A 23523-nucleotide genomic window follows, 5' to 3' on the forward strand; every position below is an offset into this window, starting at 1 on the left:
TAACCCTCTAATTTGGCCACAAACGGGTCTGAAGTACCGCGTTCATCGATTCTGGTGCCGTGGGTAACTTAATTGACTCCACCTATGCCAAAGAAATGGGGGTGAGGATCGTGGCATTATCCCAGCCAATTCACATCACATCAGCCGACGTTCGTCCCCTTTCGTCCAGCCCCGTCACTCACCAGATCCAACTTCTCACTTTTACTACTGACCAACATCAGGAACAGCTGCAGTTTTACCTCACCCCCATCGCATTGCCTCCTGTAATACTCGGCTATCCCTGGCTGCTACAGCACGACCCTCTCATTTCATGAACACAAAACCGAATCCTCCAGTGGGGGCCGACCTGCACCGAACTTTGCCTACGGGCACAGGCTGGGACGTGTTCCAAGGAGTCCGAGGCCCCCGACGTCGACACCGACGCCATCCCACTGGAATTTTGAGACCTGGCACACAAGCCATGGAGGAGTACGTCGCCAACGCCCTGCGCCATGGCACCATCAGGCCCTCCTCCTCACCAGCGGCCGCGGGGTTCTTCTTTGTAAAGAAGAAAGGGGGCAAACTTCACACGTGTGTCGACTATAGGGGGCTAAACAAGATCACTATAAAAAAAACGACACCCGCTGCCACTCACCAACTCAGCCCTGGATGCCCTCTCTGGTGCCAGCATCTTCACGAACTTGGACCTCTGGAGCGCCTACAACTTGGTGCGTATCAGAGAGGGCGATGAGTGGAAGACGGCATTCATCACACCCAGTGGACACTACGAGAGCCTGGTCATACCCTTCAGACTCTGCAACGCACCCTCAGCCTTCCAACAGTTTATCAACAATGTCCTCAGGGACATGCTGGGCTGATGGGTGTTTGTTTACCTAGACGACATCCTCATATACTCCCACAACATCAAAGAACACATCCAACATGTCCGGGCTGTTCTCAAGAGATTGCTCGCTCACCAACTGTACCTCAAGCTGGAAAAATGTGCTTTCCACAAGCACTCCACCACGTTCCTGGGTTTTGTCATCTTGCCCCAGGGTGTGGCCATAGACCCACAGAAGCTCGAAGCTGTGCGTCACTGGCCCCTACCCAGGACCCTCAACCAGCTTCAACGGTTTCTTGGGTTGGGAATTTCTATCATTGCTTTATCTGGGGCTACAGTACAGTTGCAGCACTATTAACCGCATTGACCAGGCCCTCATCTCACCCGTTTCGACTTACACCCGCCGCCATCTCCTCTTTCTAAGGAACTGTGTCATCGCTTCACCACCGCTCCTATCCTTCTCCACCCAGATGCCAACAAACCTTTTGATGTGGAGGTGGATGCGTCGGATGTGGACGCCAGCGCCATTTTCTCCCAACGAGGTCCAGACCAGAAACTACACCCTTGTGTTATTTTTTTCCAAGAAATTCAATCTTTCACTCTTTGCCCGTCGCCCTCTCTTTCACTCTTCACCGCCCGGTTCTGGAAGGCCTTTTGTCATCTGATCAATTCCACCAGTAGTCTGTAATCTGGATACCATCCCCAGACTAATGGTCAGATGGAACAAACCAACCAACAACTGGAGCGCTACCTAAGGTGTTTTGTTGCTGATCACCAGCGCTCCTGGGCCCGCTACCTCATATGGGCAGAACTCTCTCACAATCTGCACGTCTCATCTGCTACCAACCTAAGCCCATTGGAGGTGTGCTATGGTTTCCAACCTCCGATGTTCGCCCATCAAGAACCAGAGGTTGACGTACCATCGGCCCAACAGTTGGTCCGTAGGTGTCGACGGCTCTGGAATCAAGCCAACCTTGCTATACAGAATGCCAACAACCATTACATCTCTCAACACCGCCGTCGAAACCACCCTGACAGTGGGGTTTCACTGTCAGGGGGGTTAGTTCCTGACAGTGTTTAGTTCCTGTTAGTTAGTTCCTGACAGTGTTTTAGATAATTAATGACCATTTTACTGACCATGTAGCAATGTTTTATTGCAATAATTTATAAATCTTATACAAATTTATTCATAATCACGTTATTTACTTCAATCACTTAATCCGCGACCGGCACTAGAACCCGGAATTAATGCGGTCACAAACCAGAAGGTATAAGAAGAGTAAACAAACCACAGCACAATGCTCAGTCATTAAGTTCATCCATGTCACCTCAGGTGTGTTCACCAATTCGTGAGTACTAACTTTCTTGGTTTTGCTTTCGTATTGAGTGTGTGTTTATAGGATGCAGGTTAGATTGTGTCTTTCCCTTACTCCCCAATTGTGAGAGTCCTTAGACTAAACAGCGTGATTATCCTGCCTATTCATGTCACTCCGCGTTTGGGTTTACCATTCACGCTACAAAGGGCTAACCGCTAAAGCTAAGTCTTCTGGTCTCCTCGGGTTAGTTCCTGACAAAGTTTTAGATAATTAATGACCATTTTACTGACCATGTAGCAATGTCTTATTGCAATAATTTATAAATCTTATACAAAGTTAATCATAATCATGTTCTTTATCCCAGATGTGTGATAAAAAAAAACATGTATTTGAATCTTTTAACATGAGTTTGAGTCACATGACCCATTAGAAAAAAGTTGTATGCATTTCTGGAATCACTAACACAAACAAACAAACAAACAAATAAAAAGATAATATAATACTGAAAGAATTCATTTATTTATTTAGTTAGTTTGTTAGCTACTTATGTCAGAAAACTATGCAATTTTAACAATGGTTAAATGTTTTGTTTTATATCCATTACATACTGTTTAGTATATTTGTATAATAATGTAGAACAATACATGTAACAAAATGCAAATTGTGAAAAGGTTGTAAGGAGAACAGCATAAAGATGTTTTGTTGCATTTTACTCACTAGCTTTAATTTAGGAATAAACACAACTCTCATTCATTTATCTTTAATAAGTGTTTCACTGTAAATCAGATGGAAATTCTTAATAAAAAATTTTAATATTAAGACTAACTATAGTTTGATGGGAAAAAAAACGTCCAAACCTACCTGTCCCTATGTGAAAAAGTAATCGCCTCTGAACCTTATTACTGGGTGTGACCTCCCTGGCAGCAAAAAACTGATATCGATCATATTTTGGAGGAATTTTGGCTCACTCTTTTTTCAATATTATTTTAATTTAGTCACATTGGAGAGTTTGCAAATATGGATGGCTTGTTTAGGGTCATCTTAAACAGCTTATCTCAAACATTCTTTTTTTTTTTTTTTTTTTACAATTGTTATTATGTTAATTTAGATGTAAGATAAATTTGGATAAAATCAGTAAGACTTTTCATAAACTTCAGTAAGCCATAACATTACCACCACCACCAGTTTCAATTCTTTAGCTCTCTACAGTACACTTATATCCTCTTCATCATTGCCCATGTCATGCTTTTGTTCATCAACATCAAGGTGAATGTGGTCAATGTAGAAAGTCGGCCGAATCCTCTGTTTGGTCCAAAATGGTTTCTTTTTCATGATCAGCTTTGTCATCCATCTCAGTGTTTCTGGCACCTACAAATTTAGAGTGTTAGATATATTTATGCTATAGAGACAAATATATTTACTTAAACATAGTACATAATAGAATAAAATAATAGAATAATACAAGTACTAAATACAACTATCTGTGTTTAACCTGTTGTGTTGTGCTGTTAATTGAGCAATCAATATTGATTTCACCATATACAGTACATCCATCCATCCATCCATCCATCCATCCATCCATCTATCTATCTATCTATCTATCTATGGTTGTTACTATAGATACCATAACATACAAACTGGATTCCAAAAAAGTTGGGACACTATACAAATCGTGAATAAAAACTGAATGCAATGATGTGGAGGTGCCAACTTTTAATATTTTATTCAGAATAGAACATAAATCACGAAACAAAAGTTTAAACTGAGAAAATGTATAATTTTAAGGGAAAAATATGTTGATTCAAAATTTCATGGTGTCAACAAATCCCAAAAAAGTTGGGACAAGGCCATTTTCACCACTGTGTGGCATCTCCCCTTCTTCTTACAACACTCAACAGACGTCTGGGGTCCGAGGAGACCAGTTTCTCAAGTTTAGAAATAGGAATGCTCTCCCATTCTTGTCTAAAACAGGCCTCTAACTGTTCAATTGTCTTGGGCCTTCTTTGTCGCACCTTCCTCTTTATGATGCGCCAAATGTTCTCTATAGATGAAAAATCTGGACTGCAGACTGGCCATTTCAGTACCCGGATCCTTCTCCTATGCAGCCATGATGTTGTGATTGATGCATTTTGTGGTGATTGTGGTCTTCCCTGAAAGAGATGACGTCTGGATGGGAGCATATGTTGTTCTAGAACCTGAATATATTTTTCTGCATTGATGGTGCCTTTCCAGACATGCAAGCTGCCCTTGCCACATGCACTCATGCAACCCCATACCATCAGAGATGCAGGCTTCTGAACTGAGCGTTGATAACAACTTGGGTTGTCCTTGTCCTCCTTGGTCCTGATGACATGGCGTCCCAGATTTCCAAAAAGAACTTCGAATCTTGACTCGTCTGACCACAGAACAGTCTTCCATTTCGCCACAATCCATTTTAAATGATCCCTGGCCCAGTGAAAACGCCTGAGCTTGTGGATCTTGCTTAGAAATGGCTTCTTCTTTGCACTGTAGAGTTTCAGCTGGCAATGGCGGATGGCACGGTGGATTGTGTTCACTGACAATGGTTTCTAGAAGTATTCCTGAGCCCATTCTGTGATTTCCTTTACAGTAGCATTCCTGTTTATGGTGCATTGCCATTTAAGGGCCCGGAGATCACGGGCATCCAGTATGGTTTTACGCCCTTGACGCCCTTACGCACAGAGATTGTTCCAGATTCTCTGAATCTTCGGATGATGTTATGCACAGTTGATGATGATAACTGCAAAGTCTTTGCAATTTTTCGCTGGGTAACACCTTTCTGCGCAACATTGTGGGAATTGGTGATCCTCTACCCATCTTGGCTTCTGAGAGCTTCTTTACTTTTCCAGCCTCTTATTGCTACTTGTCCCAACTTTTTTGGGATTTGTTGCCACCATGAAATTTTGATTCAACATATTTTTCCCTTAAAATGATACATTTTCTCAGTTAAAACTTTTGTTCCGTGATTTATGTTCTATTCTGAATAAAATATTAGAAGTTGGCACCTCCACATCATTGCATTCAGTTTTTATTCACGATTTGTATAGTGTCCCAACTTTTTTGGAATCCGGTTTGTACTAAAATAAGTAAACATACAGTAAACATGTAGCTGCTAAAGAAAATCAGTCAGCTTTAACATTAAAACAGTTCGGTACAAAACATAAGTATATTAGTTACATCTTCAAAGGGTGAAATATTTATGACCTTCGCTACTTACATTGTGTGTTCTTGTTATTGACACAAAATGTCTGTCTTTTTTGTGTCTTCACAAAGTACATAATGACTGGAACTAAGATGAGAAGCAGTCCTACTGTCACTCCAACACCAATGTAGGGAGCCAGGTGCTGAGATGCTGAGAGAGAAATCATCATCATCATCATCTTTATCATAATTGTCAGAACATTTTACAAAATAATTCATTTATACTTTACCTTTCACAGTGATGAACAGGGGTTCACTGGCAATGGAGGTAAAGATGTGAAAAAATATCTTGACTTTATAAGTACAGCTGTAGTTTCCCTGATGGACAAAATCTGCCTTAGGAAAAAGGAAGACAGCTGCATTTTTAATAGTTGACTGAGTCTTGATGAGATTGGATCCACTGAGCTCCAAGTTGAAGAAACCTCCTGGATACTGAGTTTCAGTGGAGCAGATGATGGAGAAGCTGTAGCCTCTTGTTACTTCTGGTCCATCAGCATTACTGAAGGAGATACTTGGTTGCTGCAAATTTACTAGGAAACAACAGACATGATTAGTCGGTAACTTCAAAAATAAAAGCCTGCCAATGTGAGTCTGTCTGAATGAAAAAATTTCAAAGATAGAATACAATCAACCTTGCAAACATTGTGAAATGGATCCAAGATGGCGGGGCAGCATGAGCACACAGCAGCCAATCTAGTGACAAATTGGTGCTTATCACCACAAAGTATTGAAATGTGTCATGTTGTCATGTTGTCACTCCTGTATGCACATTTGCATTTCATGTTTTTTTGTTTTTTTGTTGTACAGGACTTGGATAGTTTTCTGTCAATTTAAAAATGTCACCCTGTCTTGTCTCAGCTAGTCAGCTAATTACTGTAGGTTTCTAGTTAGTTTTGTTAATGTATGTTGTTAATTTATATTTATATGTATGTACTGTAGCACCTTAGTCCTGGAGAAATGTTGTTTCATTTCACTGTGTATTAAACTGTATATGGTTGAAATGAAAAAAAAAAAGCCTAATTAACTTGTTTGGTACTGGGAACAGATATCCAGAAAAAAATCCCTTACCCACAGTGATGGTAATGAATCTGCTCCTGGATGATGTAGAGTTACTTTCCCTGTATGTGTAGTCACAGGTGTACTGGCCCTGATGCGATTCATCTACAGTCAGAGTAAATGTTGTTGTAGTCTCTGCAGTTTGCTTCTTTATTAATGTCCCATTTTTATACAAACTGAAGTCTACAGAGATACATGTTGGGCTGGGTGTGAAACATCTGAACTGAAGAACGTCTCCAGGTGAGACCACAGAGTTTAGGGAGATCCGAGTCAGTGTAGGACTCTGCAAATCTTATAAAAAAAAATAATTAAAATAATAATAATAATAATAATAATAATAATAAATGTACATTTTTGTATTACTATTGTTAAAGCAGTAAAGTAGTCCTTAAGGAGAAGAAAAGGAAGAAAACCCTACTTGAGCACACGACCCCAGAATCTTCACCATGTCCACAGTCCTCTATTCCAAATCCTCTGTGTGAGCACTGATCTATGTAGCTCTCAGTTCCAGTACACTGAACATCATCCAGCCAGGTTGGTTCACTTCCCTGACCAAAGTGAGCATTATGAGGAGCGCTGACTGCTTTACCACATCCAAGCTGTCTACACACCACCTCTGCATCCTTTAAGTCCCAGGAATGATCACACACTGTTCCCCACTGGCTATTGTGCTGGATCTCCACTCGACCACAACAATTTCTCGAACCATTCACCAGCCTGATCTGATTTAGTCCTGATTTATTAGATAAAAAACACTAATGACTCCCCAGTCTTAAACACACACACACACACACACACACACACACACACACACACACACACACACACACACCACAAGCAAAAAAGTATGTACTTCAAACAAATCTTGTATTCTTGAAAAAAAAAACAAATTTTTCCCCCTCCAAATGATGATTTAGTTAAAATAATTAATCTTTAATAATAGTGCCGGCCATATGGGCATTGGTGCTTCTTATCTGCCCTGGGGAATGTGGAGTTTGATTAACAGGCGATACCCCAAACCAATATATTAAATAGTGCTGCTATATTAAAAATGGTTACAAATTATATTTGTATACAGCCCTTTACTCTAATACCTGTAACATCCAGTGGTTGTTAAACAAAACTGTTCTGTGAAGCCGTCAGATGTTTGTTAGCAAACATTAGTGAACAAACAGCAAAATGAAGCCTTAGGGACACATTAGACAGTTTAGGGATAAAAAAAAAAAAAAAAAACGTTTTGTGGAAAGGTTTAAAGCAGCAAATATCCCAATAATCAACAAATATCCCAAGCTTTGAACTTCTCACGGAGCACTGTTCAATCCATCATCTGAAAAGAGTATAGCCAACTGCAAATCTACCAAGACATTGCCGTCCACCTTAAATGAGAGGAGAGCATTAATTAGAGATGCAGCCAAGAGGCCCATTGTAACTCTGGAGAAGCTGCAGAGATCCACAGGTGGGGAGGTGGTCAGAGTTGTTGGAAAGATGTATGGAGCCAAATACAGGGCTGTCTTTAAAAAAACCCATTTAGAATCTAAAAAAAAAACTTGAGACTGGGGTGAAGGTTTACCTTAAAGCAGAGCAGGAAACCTAAACATAAGCCAGATAGTTTAGATCAAAGCATATTGATGGGTTAGAATGCCGCAGTCAAATTCAGAAATAAATCCAATTGAGAATCTGTGACAAGACTTGAAAGTTGCTGTTTCATCTAATCTCACTGAGCTTAAACTATTTAGCAAAGAATGGGCGAAAAATTTCACAGATTTGCAAAGCTAGTAGAGACACACCCCAAAAGACTTGCAGCTGTAATTGCAGCAAAAAGTTGGTCCACAAAGTACCACCTCAAGGGGGCTGAATACAAATGCACACCACACATTTTTAGATATCTGTCTGTTAAAAAAAAGTCTGTAGTCTAGTATAAGAACCCGGAAGTGACGACGATCGACCTGAATTACTCTGCGAAGTATACTACACAGGGTGTTCAACCATGTTAAGTGTGATTCCAAACCACAGGGAACGAAAATGTTCAGTTCAAAGGGAACAACAGGTCTTCACTTCACCAGAAAAGAGAATAAAAAAATTCACATAAGTCATTGTGTCTCGCTGGAGCTCAAAAAAGGATTTGTATATTTATTATCATTATTATCGAGATGACATCATATTAAAGGAGCTACAAAAGACAAAAAAATAAATTTTTATTTAATTAAGAAGTCATTAGTATTATGTTAGCTAGTAATCTATAAAAAAAAATCTTTAAACAATTATTATTATTAATCAATAATTTATTTACAAGTTATAGACGTTTCAATATTATGTTTTATAATATATCAGTTATTGGTCAATCAATATTCAATATTTAATGTCCGTAGTGTTAAATTTCGAGGTTAATATGCCTGAGGGTGTAAGCAACACTAGTTAGGAGCAAGTGCTAATAGTTGTACTTGTGCTTGGTTGGTCAGTGTAGTTTGGGGGCATCCTTCGCCCAGACTTTGTTTTTATTTTGTTAATAAGATTAGATTTGCTGCCACAAAAAGGTTAGAAAGTGTTTTGTTTTATTTACTTATTTGCTTTAAGCTCTGCTCGTGGCTCCCATTGTTGAGTTTTGTAAATATTATTTCTTTCTTTATCTGTACTTTTGGTTTCCACTGTAACTATGGAGCAATTGGGTGTATTGTACATTTTTTACTAAAGTATGCTGATGCTCTTCGCAAATTTCGAGTTTGCCTCATTCAGTAACAGCCTTTATTGTATTAATATTCTTTTTTTCCCCATATATCGGCATCCTATTTCCCATAGACATCAAAAGTGAGAATAATAACTAAATAGTAAACTGTAACATAATTGATGGCTCATCCTAAAAAGGTCACCTTTTACTCTACTTGGGGAGGTACTCTTTGAATTCAAATTTTAAATTAAGTGACTCATGTGCCATCCTGATGCAAATGCAGCTTAAAGGTGGATAACATGACTTAAGCAGAGTTCCTGTTTTAGTAAGAAGTATGTCAATATAAATTAGCATATTATTATTATTATTGACCATGGCATTTAATTTGCAAAGAATCCCTTATGGAAAGTAATTTAGAAATTTAGAAAAGATGATTTGTTTATAATAGCTACCCACTAACAGATTCCTGTTTCAAAGCAATCCTTAAAAAAACTAATTAAAGCCGAAGTGAACGAAGATCGGCTATGTGAATTGGGAATTTTAAAATTAACTGATGAGACTGATCCGAATAGCGACTTCTTTGGGTTGGAGTAAAGACGTCTGGTCACTGCTACTTCAGTGCAAATTAGTTAGCAAGGCTTTAGAAGTGTATTTTATCTTGACATTGGAAGATGGTTTGAAATATGATGCAGTTAAATCGTCCATACTCAGAGCATATAAGTTAGTTCCGGAGGCCTACAGGCATGTTTTGTAATCGCAGTTTCGTAATTTTATAAATAAAGAGAGTTTTTAACTCTTATAGAGTAACTGTGGTCTTTTATTCTATTCAATCAAAAGTCCCACTTTGAATCGAACACACTCTCATATATCTTACTTATGACCTACGGTGATTGGCAAGCATGATCAAGACTGGGGTTAATGAGTCTTTGCTCCATCTGCTCTGGTTGCTATGGTATTCTTGCATGTATGCTAATCGCACTTTCATCGGTTGACAACAACCATCATATTATCCTGTAGTACACTGTGCAAAAACAAAAGTACTTTAGATTGGTGAGCACTCGATGCATGGATAAAGGATATACTCAAGTTCTGTCACTGTTCACGAGCCATAGCAAACAGTCAACTTTAAGCTTCAGGAACAAAATTAGAGTTATAACTCCTCTGTCATGTTTTCTCAGTCACTGGTGTGTTGACTCTGCTGCTTGACAAAGATTATCCGTAAAGATTCAAACTATCCGCATCCTGGTTGTCTTTGAATTCTGCTCTGTCGACACAGACAAACTGCTCGAGTATTTTTAATAACACAGCAAACAGTATAATATCAAGCTTGATGTCCAAATGCTAACAAGCTAAATAATTGTGTAATCTGTTTTTTTTTTTTTTTTTTTTTTTTACATTCCAATAAAATTATTTTGGTAAATATGAAAAAAAAATTACATTAATGATAATTTAAGGTCATAATTTAAGAGTTTTTTGTACCTGAGCAGGTAACACCAGCATCTTCACCATGGCCACAGTTGTGTTTTCCAAATCCACTATGATAGCACCATGTGATGGATCTTTCACTTCCAGAACAGCGAACATCATCCATCCATATTGGGCCACTTCCCCGACCAAAGGCAGCATTTATATCAATACTGACAGCATCACCACATCCAAGCTGTCTACACACCACCTTTACCTCCATAAGGCCCCAGTCATCATCACACACTGTTCCCCACTGGTTATTATGATAGACTTCCACTCTACCAGAGCAGGAGTTACTGCCATTAATGAGCCGTATGTTAGCGTCATCTAAGAAAAACAGCAAAATGTATGTAGATATTAGAAACATAAAAGAAATACAAAAAGGAGGTGTAGGAGGTACCTTTTACCAGTTTGTAGGTAAATTGTCAGTTCTTAGACAGTTCTTGACAACTGTAAGACTGGGTCCTCTACCCTCAGAACACCTAAGCTGCTTTCTGCTTCCTCTGTGTGTGTGTGTGTGCGTGCGTGTGTGTGTGTGCGCGTATTTATGTGTGTGTATATATATATATATATATATATATATATATATATATATATAGAGAGAGAGAGAGAGAGAGAGAGAGAGAGAGAGAGTTGTATGTGTAATGGCTACAAGATGTTGATGTATGGATGGATATATTAGTGGTTTGGATTTCATGAGACCAATGTGTGAATGTAAATGGTGTGGATGTGAAGGGAGGAGTACACGGGAGAAACAAAGAGAATGTGCTAAAAAATGTGTGTATTGTATACTAATAGAGGCAGTGTTAAAAACATGTGTCTTTTTCGCTTTGTTCTGCCTGAACTAAGAAGTCAACTATAGGTAGTTGATTACTCTTCCCTGGGAGCATTCACCTGTGGGGGGGCAGGGGCGTGCTGCTCAGAAATACACAGACTCTCGATGTGAAGCAGCAGCTCCATGTGTTGTGTGTTGCTTTTAACAATAATATCTCCCCTCATCAGGTATGGACTAAAAAAATAACACATTAACCCATTCCTGAGATGTTAGAGAATGAGGTAGAAAAGAGTTATTGCTATATTGTGATTAATTTATTGTTGTTAAGTAATTGAAAGTTTACCCTGTTCAACCTGTATATTGTCTATGCTCAACATGTGCTCTGGGCTAATGAATGATGTCACACAGTCTCAGAAGTAACATGTATATGTACATGAATGTTGTGGTGTTTAACTGTGTAAGTTACGGATTTCACTGGTCACTTTATGTTCAAGAGAAATTCATAGTAAAGTTGCAAGTACGACCATATGAGTCCAATATGCACCTTAAGTATGTGTATCTGTCTGTGCTACATTTTCAGTGGTTATTCTTGGCTAACATCCTGTTAAGCATGATGAAGACAGTTATGTTTACATGTAGTGTAACATGTTTCCTGGAGATGTAGGTGATTATTATTTAATGTAATGTAATTATGTAAGTTAACTTTTTTTTTCTTTCTTTGCAATATAAGTTAACCGATGACGCTAAACCAATGTTTTGTCACTTCAAGTTGAGTTCGATTAATCTGTATGACATATGTACATATATACATATGACATTATTTGAACTGTTTACATTAATGTCCGTTTTATTGATTCAAAAAAGAAATACACAGACTCTCGTTGTGAAGCAGCAGCTCCGTGTGTTGTGTGTTGCTTTTAACAATAATATCTCCCCTCATCAGGCGGTGAGGGTGCTACATATGCATTAGTGATGGCTCCTCAACTCCCCTCTGATAGTAGGAGTAAGTGATGGTGAGGACATGGTTTGGTGTCGGTATGTGAAGGATGTAAGGATCATGCAGGTGGGAAGGAACTCACACTTGATGAGAATGTGCCTAATTAATGAATGTCTGTGTGCATATGCTGGAGGAGCATTAACTGAGGAATCAGAGTGAGAAAAGGGAGAATACCACTTACAGCTCCACCACATATATGTTCTTTACCAAACACGAAATAAACAAAAGAATACAATTTTGACTCACGACTGTCACCAGTCAACAAAGAACCATCAAGAATCCAAATTTTGGACAATTCAGCTGACTCCAATCGTCTTTTTTTGAGCAGTGCATTTCACAAAAAAAGTGATTACAGAAGAAAAGAGCAAAATAAAAAACTAATTAAAAATCTCTGTTTGATTTTAAATACTGTTAACATTATTTGTATTACAATCTACTGAAATTTAGTTGTTTAATATAAAACATATCACATTTATTACAAGGTCACAATTTAAGAATTTTTATTGTACCTGAGCAAGTAACACCAGCATCTTTACCATGGTTACAGTTGTGTGTTCCAAATCCACTATGAGTGCACTGTGTGATGCTGCTTTCTCTTCCAAAACAGCGAACATTATCCATCCATATTGGGCCACTTCCCTGACCAAAGACAGCACTTCGATCAGCACTGATAGCATTACCATATCCAAGCTGTCTACACACCACCTGTGCATCACTCATGTCCCAGTAATTATCACACACTGTTCCCCACGTGTTATTATAATAGACTTCCACTCTACCAGAGCAGGAGTTTCTGCCACCAACGAGTCGTATGTTAGCGCCATCTGAGAAAAACAGCAAAATGTATGTTGATATTAGAAATATGAAAGAAATGCAAAAAAAAAAAAGAACTTCCAAGCAAATTGTGAAGTGTAGAAGGTACTATGTGACAGCTGGTAGGTAAATTATGACAGTTTTTAGACAGTTCTTGACAAATCAGCATCAGTTTGGCACAAGATCATAGTGATTTTTAGTACATTTTTAATCTTTGCAGTTAACATGTATTCATTTCATATCTGATTTAGACATGTGATGTCACAGAGTTAAGCATTGGAGATAAAGTCAGAGAGGCCAGACTAAGGTGGTTTGGACATCTTTAGAGGAGAGATTGTGAATATATTGGTAGAAGGATGCTGAGGTTGGAACTGCCAGGCAGGAGGTCTAGAGGAAGACCAAAGAGGAGATTCATAGATGCAGTGAAAGAGGACATGAAGTTAGTTGGTGTGAGAGAAGAGGATGCAGAGGATAGGGTTAGATGGAGGCAAATGATTCGCTGTGGCGACCCCTAAAAGGGGTCAAAGACAAACAAAGAGCAAAAAGATGTCACAGAGTTAAGCAACCAAGAACCATGAAAAATTAAAAAAAAAAAAGAATTGTTGTGCTGTAAGTGGCATGGTGGTGTTGTGGTTAGCACTGTGGCCTTGCACCTCCATGGTCCGGGTTCGATTCCTGTCTCTGTGTGCATGGAGTTTGCATGTTCTCCCTGTGCTTGAAGGGGTTTCCTCTGGGTACTCCGGTTTCCTCCCACATTCCAAAGGTATGCAGGTTAGGTTAATTGGTATCCCTAATTGCCCGTAGTGTGTGTATGTGTGTGTGCTATTGATTGGGACCCTGTCCAGGGTGTACCCTGCCTTGCACCCTAAGCCTCCTGGGAGAGACTCCAGGTCCCCGCAACCATGAATACAGGATAAAGTGGTATAGAAGATGAGTGAGTAAGCATTAAATGGTTTAGTGCCGCAGTATCTGACTGAACTGCAAGTGTCTTATGATCCGCCACGCCTACTTTAAAGTCGAGCTACACATGTCGTTCCTGAGCTGCCAGTGATCCAGACTCCCTCTGCCCTCCTGACCTGTCTGACCCATCCTGGTGCCTTGCTTCTGGTCGGAGATCTCGTCACATGGATGCCCAGTGTATCTCTTTGAGATGCGTCTGGTGTCTGGGGATGATTCTCTCTACCTAGAAGACGGTTCTGGCCTCGACTGGTGTTGGCAACTGTTTATCTGTGGACTTGACTGTTCAATAGTTCAGGACTGGAACTTCATACAAGTCTACCTTAACTACCTGGACTCCATATTAACATCAATTAACATCAACTGTTATGCTGAATTTCCTGCCAACTAACACAGAGTATGAATGCAGATCAAATCCTGCTCTCTGTTTCACCCAAATGAAGATGGGTTCCCTGTTGAGTCTGGTTCCTCTCAAGGTTTCTTCCTACTACCATCTCAGGGAGTTTACCTTGCCATTGTTGCCCTCGGCTTGCTCACCAGGGACTATCTGACCATTTTGATTCATACACATTTATATCCCATACAGATTTAAATTAATCTTTTAATTGTGTAAAGCTGCTTTGCGACAATGACAATTGTTAAAAGCGCTATACAAATAAAATTTAATTGAATTGAATTAAATATGCTGGAGAATACCACTTGCAGAATACAATTTTGACTCACGACTGTCACCAGGGTCTATTGTCCTTCCCTCAATTTGTCCTGTTACAGTCACATTTATTACAGAAGAGTTTGGCAGGTTTGTGGCTGTTGTCACAGGTATCCTGGTTGCTGTTAACAAGTGGAAAATCAGAGCATTTCTTGACAAATCTTGACAATTAATAGCAAAATGTCAGGTGCAGTAGGTTATTTTAAAGGTATATCTTTGCAAGTACATTTTAAAATTTCATAGCTAATGAATAGTTAATTCATAAATGATGTTTAGCATGTAATGTCAAAGAGTTTAACAACAAAGAACCATCAAGAATCCAAATTTTGGACAATTCAGCTGACTCAAATCGTTTTTTTATTTTTAGCAGTGCATTCTAAAAAAAGTGATTACAGAAGAAAAGAGCAAAATAAAAAACTAATTAAAAATCTCTGTTTGATTTTAAATACTGTTAACATTATTTGTAAAGGTCAGAGTTCACATGTTTAGCTCTGTCTGATCATTTTTTAGACTCTCTTTCAAAATAGAGCTTTCTACATTTGGGTGGAGGGTGAGGGGTGTTGTTGTGTGTGCACACCCCACGGTTTGTATACCTGTTCATATGGTAACCTGAAATAACTTTAAATGGGTAAAATATATGTTGTTTTTATAGATACAATTATACTTTTTGTTTACATTATTTGCATATTGACATGTTAGAAGTAAATCCCTGTGAAATGAGTCCTACACAATCACAATCCCTAAAGACTTTGCTCCCTCCCCTATGGGTGGTATTGTATTCATGGTTTTTAAGACACTGATGAGTGCTGGCTCTTCTGCTTGACTCTACTGCATAAAGATTATCAGCAAACACACAAACTATCTGCATTCTGGTTGTCTTTGGGTTCTGCTCTGTCTACACACAAAGTGCTCAAGTAGTTTTAATAATCCAGCAAACACTATATTATCAATACATGTACATGCACAAATGTCAAAAAGCTAAGTAATTGTGCTACAGTTATGTATTGTTTTTACAATCTACTGAAATTTAGTTGTTTAATATAAAACTTATCACATTTATTAGAAGATCATAAATTAAGGATTTTTATTGTACCTGCACAAGTAACACCAGCATCTTCACCATGGTTACAGTTGTGTATTCCAAATCCCCTATGAGAGCACCGTGTGATGCTGCGTTCACTTCCAAAACAGCCAACATTATCCATCCATATTGGGCCACTTCCCTGACCAAAGGCAGCACTTTGATGAGCGCTGACAGCATTACTACATCCAAGCTGTTTACACACCACCTGTGCATCGAATATGTCCCAGTCATTATCACACACTGTTCCCCACATGTTATTATAATAGACTTCCACTCTACCAGAGCAGGAGTTACTGCCACCAGCGAGTCGTATGTTAGCGCCATCTAAGACAAACAGCAAAATACAATATTAATTAATGATAGTGAATCTAATCAGGGACAATCATATTATTTTGATTTATACACATTCACATTTCATATAAACTTAAATCATTCTTTTGATTGGTGTAAAGCTGTAAAGCTGCTTGGCGACAATGTCAATTGTTAAAAGTGCTATACAAATAAAATAAAATTGAATTGAATAGAATCTTGATAGTTTTTCCATACACGTGATATGGGTTGATTTTATTTCTGTCAGCACTTTGTTTCTTAAAAATTTACTTACATAATGAATAAAAAAAACTTTTCTGTACTGCCTAAAGTTTAACATGTCAACCCCCCAACCCCCATTCGGAGCTTGTTGAGTCAATTATTAGAAATGTAGTAATAAATAATTATGGATTGCCACATCTAAGTGAGGGGGGGGGGGATAAAGAAAGAGTATAAATATAAAGAAATGGAATGAAAATCAAATAAAAGGAAATAAAATCATGAATTAAACATGAAAATAAAAGAAAAGAGAACAAAAAGGGGAAAATAAAAACAGGAAACAATACATGGCACAAAAATAAACATTTTAAGTTAAAAAGAAATAGGAAACAAATCCCAAAACAGGTAAAAGAGAGAATGATAAGAAGAAGAAAAAAAAGAAGAAGAAGAAATGAAACCTGTCAGACATGCATTTTAAAAGATGGAGTAAGATTGTTAAATGTTCCTCTTTATTGTAAGTCAGTGATTTGTCATGATTTTCTGAAGCAAAGTGTAAGTGTAGCAATTTTTATGCTCAGCATAATTAAAAATTTAAAGTTAAACATTGTCATAAACTGTTGTCTGTAATAAAGTTGGCTTTTGCAAATGTATATTAACATTGAAATTAATATCATGTGCTACATCCCATATTAAAATCTGTCATCTGAATTTTTTTGCAGGTATTTACTACTGTAGAAAATTCAGAGAAGTGATGCATTACAAGCTTAATGTGCTTTAAAACATATTTAGAAGTGTGCACATTTACATAAGCAGCTTACGGTATTTTATTATTATTATTATTATTATTATCATTATTATTTATACATTTTAAATCTTCAATCAGTATAATAAATCTTGATAGTAATCATAATTAGTGCATATAGTTGATGAGTAGTATACAGTAATATAGTAGTCTTTTTCTACTTTCAGAAATTAGGTTTTTGGTGTTACACCGATATATATATTTTATATAAAACCAATAATTTTAAAGTAGAATTTTATTTTTAGATTATAATTAATTTAAAAATGTGAGGATCATAATTGGAAAAAAAATCCTTACATCAGCAAAAGTTTTTTACAGTCAATACATTATATTCAAATGAAAAGGTCACTTACCAGCCAGCAAAGAAGCTCTAAAGACACTGACTATGGAGAGAAAATAAAGGAAAAAAATATTGAACCAGACCATTCATATTTATTTTTTTCTAATAATCTTGGTAACAATAAGCTAAATTAACTGTAATATAAATGAACTTTAGCTATTTTGAGAGCTATAGTACTACATCATTAAGTGCTGGAGGAAACCTATCATTAATCGCATGAACTGTGCATGAACATTAACTATAAGAAAATATGATACACATAAATAATACACATAAAATATAATACACATAAAACAAAATACACTAAACTAAAGCTGTGTATATTGCAACCTATGTTATTTCAGGACTGGAATTATAGTGGAATTGTATTACATTATTTATAATAATTATTTTATTAATAATAAAATTAAAATATTAATTATTATAATTATTTTAAATTTTTAAAAATATAATATTTAAACTGTAACACTATACAAAGACTAGGACTTATAGACAAACATTTATTCATGTCTTAATAAAATTGTAGAATTTACCAAAAAATAAATGGAGAGAGAGTCTCAGCATCCTGTTCCTTGAGGTGTCACTTGGTCCTAATTAGGGGTCCCAGTTCTTCCGTCTTCTCACAGTGAAACTCATGAGGTGATGAGGCTTATGGTCTTTTTCTATACACTTGAAGAGGTGGAGTTTTGTCCACTTCCTGTTTCTGTGAGCAGTTAAAATGTAAAGTTAATATCACTTCCACTCTATCATAAACAGTTTTTTATACTACTGCACTAAACTGTTGTAATGAGTAGAGTCGTGCAAAGGTAGCAAAGGACACATGGAACAAGACTTACACGATAAAAACTATACACTAACATAATTAACAACCTAACCGGCGGAATTATACTGCAGCAACCCATATATGGAACATGGAATGGTTCAACTAAATGCATTGTACTATATGACTGTACTGGACCCCACCCAGTTTACTCACTTTGATCCGTTATTTTGTGCGTGTGTGTGTGTGTGTGTGTGTGTGTGTGTGTGTTTCTAAATATCATGGATTAACATCAACCTTGCCTAGTGGATGGGACTGGATTAAATTACTCTTAAGAACTCTTTATAAAAGCATTTTTAGGCCATGACCCTACATTGTCTATGATGTCACTGTGGTCAATTTTTTCAACATCTTTCTGTTAGTTTGTCTCTGTCCCCTGCCTTGCTGTTTCCTGCAGACATTTTGTTAAATGTGTAATAATATCTTTGTTTTTTTCCCTCCCTCTCTCTCTCTCCTCATCCTTTTCTTCCATCTGCCAGCTTGAAAAAGAAAACCAATGAAAGTGATTCAGACAGGCGATCAACTATGGAGAGAAGCAGAGGGATGAGTATGTAATTTTTGCAAAACTTGTGAATGAATGGAACTCGTTTGGAGGTATGAATCCAATTCAACTGACAAAATCGTTAAATAAGGAAATTGGTCAAATAAAGAGTGCTAAATTACTAAGAAATAGAGCTCTGATGAGTGTGTAAAGATGAGAAACAACAAGGAAAAGCAATTAAAATGAACATAATTAACAGAAAGAAAGTAGAATGTTCCAAGGAATTTACAAAAGAAGTCATTACAGGGATTCCGGTAAACGTAACAGATGATGATGTGAAGAGAAACATAACAAATGCTAAAGTAAATGAAGTCAGATGTCTAAAAACGAACAGGAATGGAAATATTCAGGATAGTCTGTCGGTCATGATCAACTTTGATCAAGATAAACTTCCAGAAAAAGTTTACATTGGCTTTATGTGCTATGACGTTTAAATGTCAGAGATATGGGCATGTCGCGGCGGTATGCAAGGGAAAGCAGAGATGTGGAAAATGTAGTGGAGAACATGAGTATGGAAGTTGCCAGGAGGGTACAAAGCTGAAGTGTTGTAATTGTGTGTGTGTGTGTGTGTGAGGGGGGCACAGTTCTGCTTACAGAGGATGTGAGGTTAGGAAGAGGCAGGCCGAAATGCAACGAATCAAGGTTGTCCAGGGGATCAGTTATGCAGAAGCTGCAAAGAAGGTTTCAGGGAATGTGACAGTGGTTAAGCAACCAGAAACTATCAGAAAAGAAATGAATCAAGGAAAGAAATGTCAAGGATGTAATAAATTGAAAAAGGAAACTTTGATAGTGAAAAAGAATGATTTTGTAATGTTCATGGCAGGAATAATAAATTGTTCTGCACAGACAAAAAGCAGAAATGAAAGGATTAAAATAATTGTTAAATCTGCCGAGAAATATCTAGATATCGAGATGTTAAAGGGCTGCAATGGGAGACCGTAAGAGACTCTCTGACTGAAGAGACACAGTCTTCTCAGGCATGTGTTGGATCCCCTTAATGTTATTGACCATACTACAGTGGAATGCCAGGAGTCTAATTGCAAATGGCCAAGAGCGTATGAAATACATAGATATGCTAACAGTGAAACCTAATGTAATATGTATTCAGGAAACATGATTAAAACCACAGTTGGTTTTATAATAAATGGTTTTAGTATAATTAGACGAGATAGAGAATCTGGTAGAGGAGGAGAAATATACATTCACTTTTTACATTGTTCGACTGTGACCATACCTAACTGTTATTTCTTCATCTCTTTGCTCTCTCCTTTTCTACTCTCTCCTCTCTCTCTCTCTCTCCCTCTCTCCTTTTTCCTCTACCTATCTCTCTGTCGAGCTATACATGTCGCTCCTGAGCTGCCAGTGATCCAGACCTCCTCTGCCTGCTGGACCTCTCTAACTCATCCTGGAGTCCTGCTTCTGGTTGGAGATTTCATCACATGGATGCCCTGTGTGGTCTGCCTGGAATGCGTGGGTGACTGGGGTTGGTTCCACTTTTCCATGAAGGTGGTCCTGTCCTCGACTGATGCAGACAGCTGTTCTCTGAGAACCTGTGACTTCAGTCGCTCAATAGTTCAGGACTGGAATTTCTCACAGTCCACCTGAGCCTCCAGGAACAAACTGGACTTTAATCTTACACATCTCCTCTTATACTGAACTTCCAGTCTCGCATATTATTATGCACATCAATCCCTGCTATCTGTTTTCACCCAGATGAGGATGGGTTCCCTGTTGAGTCTGGTTCCTCTCAAGGTTTCTTCCTATTACCATCTCCGGGAGTTTTTCCTTGCCACTGTCATATAATTCTGATTCATACACATTCACATTTCATACAAACTTAATTCTTTTGATTGTGTAAAGCTGCTTTGTGATGATTTAAATCATTAAAAGCGCTATACAAATAAAAATTGATTGATTGATTGAATAGCAACATTTGTACAAAATGGGATAAAATATAAGGTAGAACAAATAAATAAAGAATATGAATCAATTATAACTAAGATATGGACTGAAAAAGGGAGCATGGATATTGTTAATTTAACATGGATATTGTTTATTATAATCCATGTGAAAAATTAAGTCAAGTTATTTTAGAAGCTGTTGTAGGTTCTTTACATGACAAAATAGTGTGGTGTGGTGATTTTAATATCTTTAATATATAAAGCGCATAAACTTTCAAAATTGTAACTCCCCCTTACTCCTGTTCATTTACTATAGTAACTCCATAGACATTTAACATAAAGTTGTCTTTAAGATTGAGCTGCTTGGAACAGCTTCTCTGGACTTGGACTGGAGGGATGAAAAATGTCAACTGTGAGGGTCCAAACCAGTTGTAGTTGGGTGGATATTTTGGCATTCATGTGTAGTCTTTGCCTGATTGTTTTATACTTATTTGTAAGCCATAGAAAATCACATAGAACTTTACACTGTAAATTGGGTAGGTTCAGTCTTAAGTGAAAGCTCACAGTGACCACATCCCCCTATCTGAGGGATAGATAGACTATCTGCCTTTACACTCTAAAAAATTATTCTGTGGCCTTGTAAATTTCACAGTTATAAAAAAGTTATGTTACCTTAATAAAATCTCTAAAAGTCACATACATGATTGTTTGAGTTAGACAAATCAAAATAAATGCCTAAAAAAACAATTATTCATTTTGTCTTAAATTTACACTATAATTTAAGTTTACTTCACTAGTAAAAATCAGTATTTGACTAACTTAATTATATTTTTAACATGCACTTAATATTTTTTGATACATTTCAATCAAAATATCTGTTTATGGAGTAATTGTACTGATTAGTTTCAAGAACTACAATTATAAATTATTCCAACTCAATATTCTTTATTTTTAACAACAAAAACTTAATAATTGAGTAAATTGCCCTGTGCAAGTGCTCATGGGAAGTCTGGTGTAACATCAGAGACAAGAAGGCTGTGAGGATGTGAGAATGGACATGAAGCACCTGGAACATTCTGGAACACTCCTTACAAATCCTGGTGAGTAAACAGCTAACACAAGTTACTGTAATAATGACTCTGTCTGCCTGCACACACAACTTTATAGTGTGTGAGTTACTGTTCTGAATCCTGTCACAGCCGAGCTACAGAGCTAACGATAGCTAGCAACAGGCCAGTCCTGGGGTTCAGTGTGATTTAGCTTGTTTGTTCCAACCACCAAACTGCTCAGCTAAAGCGCGTTTAATACAGACACTTAAACTCTGGTGTAAAAGGAGAGATTTAACACCGAGCAGCAGCGCGTGCATGTCCGGGTTTCCTCCGGGTTTCTCGGTGTAACCGGCGGCGGTTGTGCCGCCATATTTGAATTTCTCCCGCCAAATGCGGTGATTTTGTGCAGCCAACCGCCACTGTGGCGAGGATATAAAACTAGCATGTTCAAATACAGTAATTAACGCATTTGTAACGGCCCACCTCACACACTGAACCGCGAGTCTGCTCGGTCATTCCGACACTTTAAGGAAGAAACTCAGAACAAATCCGGTTTAAACAGCAGAAATGAGGTGCAGTGTCCGGACTCGGGCACTGTTTTATTCGTTACTGTATATGAGTATTTTTAACATGATTAAGCATGTTATAACTGAGCAAGCAGCAGCAGATATTATAAAATAAATGTGCTAAGTACTGTACTAATAACTAAAGCTATGAAAAATAAAGATTTAGTGAAAATTTCTCTCAGAATTAGAATTGGGAGAAAGTAATATGAAATTAAAATATTAAAGTGAAACATTATGTATGTTCTGATATGTAAGTAAAAGAACCTAAAACTGATTGATTTTGTGTGTGTGTATTTGTGTGAAACATGTTATATATTTTCTATATCTCTTTCACAGCACCAACACCACTAATGAAGAGAAGTTGAATGGAGATAAAACAGGAGGTAAATGTCAACTTTTTTAAATGTTACAGAAGTATTAAATGTGTAACCATTGAATCAAAGATAGAAATAGACTATTAGTCCAAAAAGTATGTATTTGAACGGAAGTACTATTTTACCAGTCTGGTAGACTTTACAGTAACAGTCACACTTGTACTTACTTGTATACTATTGTTCCTTTTTTAGGTGCCAGCATTATGGGATGGCGGTGTAAACTGTGCATTTGTCGCATCATCAAAAGGAATTTCGATCATTATCGAGTGAAGCATGGTACTGTTGGTCATGGATATTTACTGTTGTGTCCTGTCTTCATTTAGACTGTCGTTGCTTCTTTAAGATTTGAGAAGATCTGCACACACATTTGTATGGATCCCACAGTTTGCAGGAAACTTAAGTATGAAGGTGTGCAATCTTTCAGATGTAAAATGTGACTTATTAGATTCTAATACAAAAGTTTACTTTCCATGTGTTAACTGTATAATACTTGTGGCATGAGTATTGTTTCTGAGACTGTTTACTAATAACATAAATTCAGCTCTTGCTTTATGATCTTGTTACATGTCATTTGCAAAGTAAACCAGGTTGAGTTTAGACTTCATGTCTTGTCAAATTTGGCAAATAAATGTTTAATTAAAATGAAAATGTGTGTATTGTTTCTTTCATTCAGTTAAAATATTTAGTAAATGTAGCACATTTGTTTATTAAATAATAGTATAAT

The 23523-nt window shown here is 37.4% G+C and overlaps 1 protein-coding gene and 1 long non-coding RNA gene across 2 annotated transcripts in view; one reads left to right on the top strand and one right to left on the bottom strand.

The window, feature by feature from the left end:
* Positions 1-3198: 3198 nt before the first annotated feature.
* Positions 3199-23523, bottom strand: part of LOC128544935 (deleted in malignant brain tumors 1 protein-like) — a 217951-nt gene continuing 197626 nt past the window's right edge. Inside the window, exons 25-30 of the mRNA XM_053515248.1 lie at positions 12825-13139; positions 6830-7144; positions 6424-6702; positions 5586-5885; positions 5372-5506; positions 3199-3504 (exon numbers count right to left, since the gene is read on the bottom strand). Of these exons, the coding sequence (XP_053371223.1) occupies positions 3413-3504; positions 5372-5506; positions 5586-5885; positions 6424-6702; positions 6830-7144; positions 12825-13139 (1436 nt within the window). The 3' untranslated portion in view covers positions 3199-3412. The remainder of the gene's footprint in view (positions 3505-5371; positions 5507-5585; positions 5886-6423; positions 6703-6829; positions 7145-12824; positions 13140-23523) is intronic.
* On the top strand, positions 21803-23087 carry LOC128544332 (uncharacterized). The gene is made up of 3 exons (XR_008365777.1): positions 21803-21910; positions 22762-22808; positions 22992-23087. It is a non-coding gene; the product is annotated as an uncharacterized LOC128544332 (long non-coding RNA).

Source organism: Clarias gariepinus, chromosome 16, assembly GCF_024256425.1.
Source record: "Clarias gariepinus isolate MV-2021 ecotype Netherlands chromosome 16, CGAR_prim_01v2, whole genome shotgun sequence".
NCBI lineage: Eukaryota > Metazoa > Chordata > Actinopteri > Siluriformes > Clariidae > Clarias > Clarias gariepinus.